Source organism: Palaemon carinicauda, chromosome 2 (assembly GCF_036898095.1).
Source record: "Palaemon carinicauda isolate YSFRI2023 chromosome 2, ASM3689809v2, whole genome shotgun sequence".
Lineage (NCBI taxonomy): Eukaryota > Metazoa > Arthropoda > Malacostraca > Decapoda > Palaemonidae > Palaemon > Palaemon carinicauda.
The window spans coordinates 55,272,099-55,279,598 of NC_090726.1; the positions used below are offsets into that span (position 1 = coordinate 55,272,099).

At 30.8% G+C, this 7,500-nt stretch overlaps 1 protein-coding gene across 1 annotated transcript in view; it reads left to right on the top strand.

Moving 5' to 3' along the window:
• The window catches only part of LOC137625121 (tolloid-like protein 1), an 865,074-nt gene that overhangs the window by 786,849 nt on the left and 70,725 nt on the right, over positions 1–7,500 (top strand). Inside the window, exon 6 of the mRNA XM_068356038.1 lies at positions 6,334–6,460. Coding sequence (XP_068212139.1) covers positions 6,334–6,460 — 127 coding nt within the window. The remainder of the gene's footprint in view (positions 1–6,333; positions 6,461–7,500) is intronic.

Below are 7,500 nucleotides of genomic sequence, written 5' to 3' on the forward strand. Positions count from 1 at the left end.
TATATATATGTATGTATATATGTATGTATATATATGTATATATGTATGTATATATATGTGTATATATGTATATATGCGTATGTATATATATATGTATATATACGTATATATATATGTATATATATGTATATATAGGTATATATTTATATATATGTATATATAGATATATATTTATATATATGTATATACATGTGTATATATATATATATATGTATATACATGTATGTATATAGATATATAGATATATACATGTATATATATATAGATATATAGATATATATATGCATATATATATATATAGATATATAGATATATATATATATAGATATATAGATATATATGTATATATGCATATATATATATATATATATATATATGTATATACATGTATATATATATGTATATATATATGTATATATATAGATATAGATATATGTGTATATATGTATACATAGATATATATATATATATATATATATATATATATATATATATATGTATATATTTATACATATGTGTATATATGTGTGTGTATATATGTAGATATATGTATATAAATTTGTATATATATATATATATATATATATATATATATATATATATATATATATTTAATGAATGTTTTGTATTTGCAGTGGATAGTTGAGACGTCAAATGATAAAAAAGAATTGAAATATTACAACTCAATTTTTAACTTTGATATGCTTTTGCTAACAATGAGAGCCCTTTACTGTCTTTGGTTCGCTAAGGTTGGAGAAGGCTCCGCCCATTTTGTAGAAGAAGTAAGAAGAGCAACACCTTGTCTGTTTTGTCATGGGAATTATAGAGACATCTGACGAAAGATATCCCCCGAGTGTCTGCGATCTTTTGATTCTAACTGTACCCTGTACAGTATGAACGAGAGGGGCACTCTGTAGAGAGCATGCCTTTGCCACGCCAAGCATCCTTATTTTGCTCTCAACTCCACTGCGTACTTGTATTGGATTGTATTGGATGCATTTTCTTGAAAATCTAATGGATTTGTCCTTGGGGTCATACCCCACTTGTCCACCAAATTTCGTTGAAATTGGTAATGTTCCCCCCAAAAAAACTAACAATATATTTGCTATTTATTTAACTTTGCGATTATTTTCAAATTACTGCTGCGCAAGTGTACTTTGATGTGCTTCATCCAGATTGTTACAGATTCATCCTTGGGTCATGCCCAACATGCACCATGGATGCCTAAAATTCGATATTGTAGTTTTTGTGTAAAGTTGCCCCCAAACAATCAAACAAATAAATAAACGACGACAGGGGTGAATAAATACCCTTATGAAAATCTTCGATTTTGGCGAAGGCTGAAAGATAGATCGTGTCTACTCACGATTTTACCAATTGCGGAATGTTCACCTTATGACATCTGATGGCTGAACAGAATTTTCATAAGATTTTAAGCTCTTACAAGTAATACTTAGTCATAATGTTACTTCATTATTTTCTTCGTTTAAAATTCTTTCATATTTTGTGCATGAATTATTCTCGAATGAAATCTCTAATGATGATATTTTTACATATTTCTAAAGTACATTTAAGTAGTTTTATTGTTAATAAAGAATTATCATTATTGTTTTTATTATTGAGTTGGTTTCGTCTTGTCGCATGTTTAATATTTTTACGTAAAATTTTTTTTGTAATTCAAGTTTTCTTGATTTATCTTACAACCGGTGTATTATTTCTGCTTTGTTTACATGAGAGAGAGAGAGAGAGAGAGAGAGAGAGAGAGAGAGAGAGAGAGAGAGAGAGAGAGAGAGAGAGAGAGAGAGATATTTGTAAAACCAACATATCACTTGAAGGAAATTGGTTAAGAACAAACACCCGCAAATGAGTTGTTCAAACACGAATACTGGATTTAAGCTCTGAAATGTGGTTACTGGTTGTGCATAATAGAAGCAGCATAAATTGTAAAATTAATTGCTTTCGGAGCGGATGCCGAGTGAGGAGTATTGGTAAGATTAAAGAAGAGATTCTGAAATGAATCCAGGTTTTGTTTGCGTAGAAATTATAAAGAAGCGAGATCAAAGAAATTCAGGTACTGAATAAGGTTGAGGAAGCTTGATGGAAAAAAATAGATTGCTAAACTTTTTTTTTTTGCCATTGACTGGTATTGCCTGGTCCTACCTTGGGTGGAGACGGAGCTTGGGTGCTAATTATATCTATATACTGTATGATTGGTCTCTAGGGATTCTGTCCCTTGCCTTGGCCACTCATGATTGTCCTTTGAACCTTCAATTATAGTCATGACTATTGGGTATAAACATACGTGACTTTGTCAAAATATGTTTTATTGATGGAATTTTCTCTCAAAATTGACAAAATAAGCCTATACTGTATCAGTGAAAGATGAATAAAGATATCTATGAATAATGAGAAAGTCTGGGATTTGAGTGATTGATTGAATAGTTAATTTGATAATGCAAATTGGCATCGAGCTAATACAGACGTAGGGAGTTGATAAACAAAATTTTGAAGGTTATTTCATATAACTTTGATAGGAGTGACCCAAGAGCGAGAAAATTAAATAAGTTTCGGTTTTATGAAATTATTAATCTATGTATGTATAACAAGTTTTATGCTGCTTTAAAAGTTGATAGACGAAAGACTTATTTTTTATGGAAACGGAAAATGCAAACACCCGGGTTCAAAAGGAAGTTGATGTATTATTGACAAAAAAAAAAGTGTTAAATGAATAGGTTATCAAACTTAATAATGAAAGTATATCGAAAGTAGCAATAATAGTAAACAGCTTGAACTCTCAGTTCCGAGTTGGGATCGATCTGCTGTCATGCGAATGCTAGGCAAACAAAGGTAAGGCGATGGAAGATATCTGAATCTACCATTGTGGGCTGTAATGAGGTATGGGAGTTCTTAACAAGTCTTGAATTAAAAGATTAATGGAATTGTTCATACATAAGTTGGTCTTAATGACGAAGTCACTTACAGATTAATTGAGGTTTACCAAGAGAATTATAAAAGGAGGGCCCTCGGGAAGATAGTATGAAAATTGGTATGATAGAATGTTGGAATAATGAAGGAAAGTTAGTTACCAGTTTTATTTATGTACGGGTAAAAAAAAAAAAAAAAAAAAAAAAACAGATGGAGAAGCTGGTGGTGTTGAAAGAGGGAAAACTTTATGAATGAAAAAGTGTGAGCTTAGTGGAACTTTATATAATCAATTAATGGCAAAGTTACAGGTAGTAGGTTAGCCAGGGCACCAGCCACCCGTTGATATACTACCGCTAGTGTTTTCGGGTCCTTTGGCCAGACTGTACCACATTGGAACCCTCTCTCTGGTTACGGCTTATTTTGTATTTGCCTACGCATATATCTGGTAGTCTGGCGTATTCTTTCCATATTTTCTTTGTCCTCATACACCTGACAGCACCAAGATGACCAGACAATTGATCTTTGCTCAAGGGGTTAACTCTGCACCGTAATAGTTCAATGGCTACTTTAATCTAAGTAATGGTAGAAGAGACTCTTTAGCTATGGTAAGCAGCTCTTCTAGCAGAATGAGACTCCAAAATCAAACCATTGTTCTCTAGTGTTGGGTAGTGCCATAGCTTCTGTTCCATGGTCTTCCACTGTTCTCTTGCTTGTTGATACACCGTCTCATTTCTATTTTTTTATTTATGCAGAATCTTTTTAAATGTTGTTACTGTTCTTGAAATATTTTATTTTGATTGTTAAGTACTTCTCTTTATTTATTTCCGTATTTCCTTTCCTCACTGAGCTATTTTTTCATGTTGGAGCCATTTGGCTTATAGCATCCTGTTTCTGCAAATAGGGTTAAAAATTAGCTAGTAATAACAATAATAACAAGAATTTAAGAGGTAAGGAGATGAAAAGTATATTTGAATATGTAAAACAAGCAAAACTTAATTGTTTAGAATTATTATGAGTAAGGAAATAAACACTAGAAATAGTATGGATGAAGGCGATTCCAGGGAAGGCAGCTGGTTAAGTAGCTGGAATGCAGCGAGAGATAAGGTCTTGAACTGTGTTGTTATTATTATTATTATTATTATTATTATTATTATTATTATTACTTGCTAAGCTTCAACCGTAGTTGGAAAGGCTGGATGCAATAAGTCCGATGGCTCCAACAAGGAAAATAGCCCAGTGAGGAAAGGAAATAAGAAAATAGATAACTAAAGAGAAGTACTTAACCATCAAAATGAAATATTTTAAGATTGTAACAACATTAAAATGAATTATTCATATATATAAACTATAAAAGTTAAAAAAGGAAAACGAGAGAAAAAGAAATGAGATAGAATAGTGTGTCCGAGTGTACCCTTAAGCAAGATAACTCTAACCCAAGACAGTGAAAGACCATGGTACAGTGGCTATGGCACTATTCAAGACCAGAGAACAATGGTTTGATTTTGGAGTGTCCTTCTCCCAGGAGAGCTGTGTATCTTAGTTAAAGAGTCTCTTCTACCCTTACCAAGAGGAAAGTAGCCACTGAACAATGACAGTCCAGTAGTTAAACCCTTGAGTGAAGAAGAATTGTTTGGTAATCTCAGTATTGTCAAGTGTATGAGAATTAGAGAAGAATATGTAAAGAATAGGCCTGACTATTCGGTGTATGAGTAGGCAAAGGGAAAATGACCCGTAACTAAGAGAAGGTAATGTGATAATGTCTGGCCAATCAACGAATCCAATAGCTCTCTAGCTGTAGTATCTCAACGGGAGGCTGGTGGCCCGGCCAACCTACTGCCTATATGAGCCTTTCGGTGGACAAGAAACACAGAGAAGTAAATGTCAAGGTAACCCTGTTTTTGAGGAGAATATAAGTAATAAGGGTTGAAATTACATTATTTTAATTATTTGTTTTCTGTATGTCATTTGTATGTGCGTATGTTAAGAAAAGCTAAATTATTCACCGCTTTTCAATAAGTGAAATGTTCGCTTATGATGAATCCACATCACCGAAGAAACTTTTTAATTAATGAAAGAGGCGAATTGATAAATACAATGAGCATCATTTCAATTCGGAATTATGGATGATTGCCTTTTAATCAAACGGCACAAATTATTGATAATGTATTGCTAACTGACCTGTTGTTGAAGTGAGATGAAATTAAGCCGTAATTTGGTGTTTATTGCGTTCAATTTCCTCTTCATTTTAGTAAATGTAAAAAAAAAAAAAAAATTTAGGTGTGGAAAAGGGAATAAGGCATATTTTTTTCACTTTTTTTCTTTTGCCTATAGCATTCTTCTTTGTAGATGTAATTTTTTGAGACTGTAAGGATCCGTGATTACTGTACAGTAATTTTGAATTAATAGAATTTCTTTTATTTTTATTAATTCTCAGATGTATACCTTTATATTTATGTCTTGTTCATTTTGTTTAGCTCTAGTAAATGCAGAAAGTTTAAAGTTTCCATTTAATAAAACCTTTTTTGCATTTATATTTTTATTTATTGTTCTTTAAGATATTTGTTTTTAAATTCTGATCAATTTTCTACATAATCTAACTTGTGCATTGTTCTTTTATAAGAAATGGTTCCGTTATTTTTTTTAGTTTTGTAAATATACACATATGGATATATATATAGATAGATAGATATAGATATAAATATTTATATATACATATATATATATATATATATATATATATATATATATATATATATATATATATATATATATATATGTACACACACATATATTATGTCTTCACTGCTCGCTTCACTTGCTGCTCCTGTTTTCATGTTTACAGCATGTGCAGTGAATAGTGAAAGATTGACTGATGCATGTAATTATCATTACCTGCACCTGACTGCCCAAGGAAATGCCACAGAATTGGATTGATGCATTAATTTATAGGATTTAGGTCATATGTGCCGGTACTCAGCCCGGTGAGGTCATTCAGTTCTAATAACTTGATTGACCAAGTACCAGAAGTTGTTGACTCCTTACAAGGATGGAAAATTTGAATTGTAATTTATATCCTGAAATTCAAGAGAAAGTCATAGACGTAACCCCCCCCCCCAAAAAAAAAATGTATGGTTTTGACTCTTTGATTTGTGATGAATTTTGTGGATAAAGAGGTTTTATATATTAGTAAGAAAATGTGTTTGCGAAAGATCCTGTCGGGTGGGGTATTATTAATCAACGAAAGTCGGACATCTGTTCCTGAAGGTTCTGCCTTAATAAGGCTTTGATAAAGCACTATACCAACGAGCGTAGCAGCATTTTAAGTTCTTTTCAGCCACCGCTTTCTTACTTTTTAAAGTTGTTGATGATAACCATTTATTCCTATCGATATTTTTCTCTCCTTTTCAGGCAACTTACCTGGACACCATTCGACCCCGTCCCGAACCTGGACAAGAGCCTCTGCCAGAAATCGGACAGAGAATCAAGTTGTCTGAAGGCGACATCGCTCAGACAAATTTACTTTACAAATGCCCCAGTAAGTATTTCAGAGATCACTCCTTATTTTTGTTTTCTGGATATATCATATTCACCTACCCAGCAAATTTTTATGCACTAACATCAACATCTCTTTTTAAAAAGTATATGCTTTTGGAGATTTTGACAAATCGATATTTTGGAATTCGGTTTTATCATTATTTGTCGTGATCTTCTAAATTTTTTAAGGGAGTCTTCTATGAATTCATAGTCTTTTTCTTCTTCTTCTTTGTCTGCATCGCCTCCCACTTTTATGTTGGGTCGATGTTTCTGACCAGCTTTCTCCATCTACCTCTCTATCTAAAATTACATTCACGTGTGAATATATATATATATATATATATATATATATATATATATATATATACATACATATATATATATATATATATATATATATATATATATACACATACATACATACATACATACATATATATATATACATACATACACATATACATATACATATTACTCAATAAGTTTATTTAATTATTTACTTTGATCACAATGCCCCCTTTTTATAAGCCTAGAAGATTTCAAAATTTTTTAAGGGAGTCTTCTATGAATTCATAGTCTTTTTCTTCTTCTTCTTTGTCTGCATCGCCTCCCACTTTTATGTTGGGTCGATGTTTCTGACCAGCTTTCTCCATCTATCTCTCTATCTAAAATTACATTCACGTGTGAATATATATATATATATATATATATATATATATATATATATATATATATATATATATAAATATATATATATATATATATATATATATATATATATATATATATACATACATACATACATACATACATATATATATATATATATATATATATATATATATATATATATATATATATTTATATACATACATACACATATACATATACATATTACTCAATAAGTTTATTTAATTATTTACTTTCATCACAATGCCCCCTTTTTATAAGCCTAAAGTATTTCAAAATTAATATATAAACGATATATCTTAACAGGGCACCTAATAACAGTTTTGTTGCATTTTCCAAGCAATAATCTTC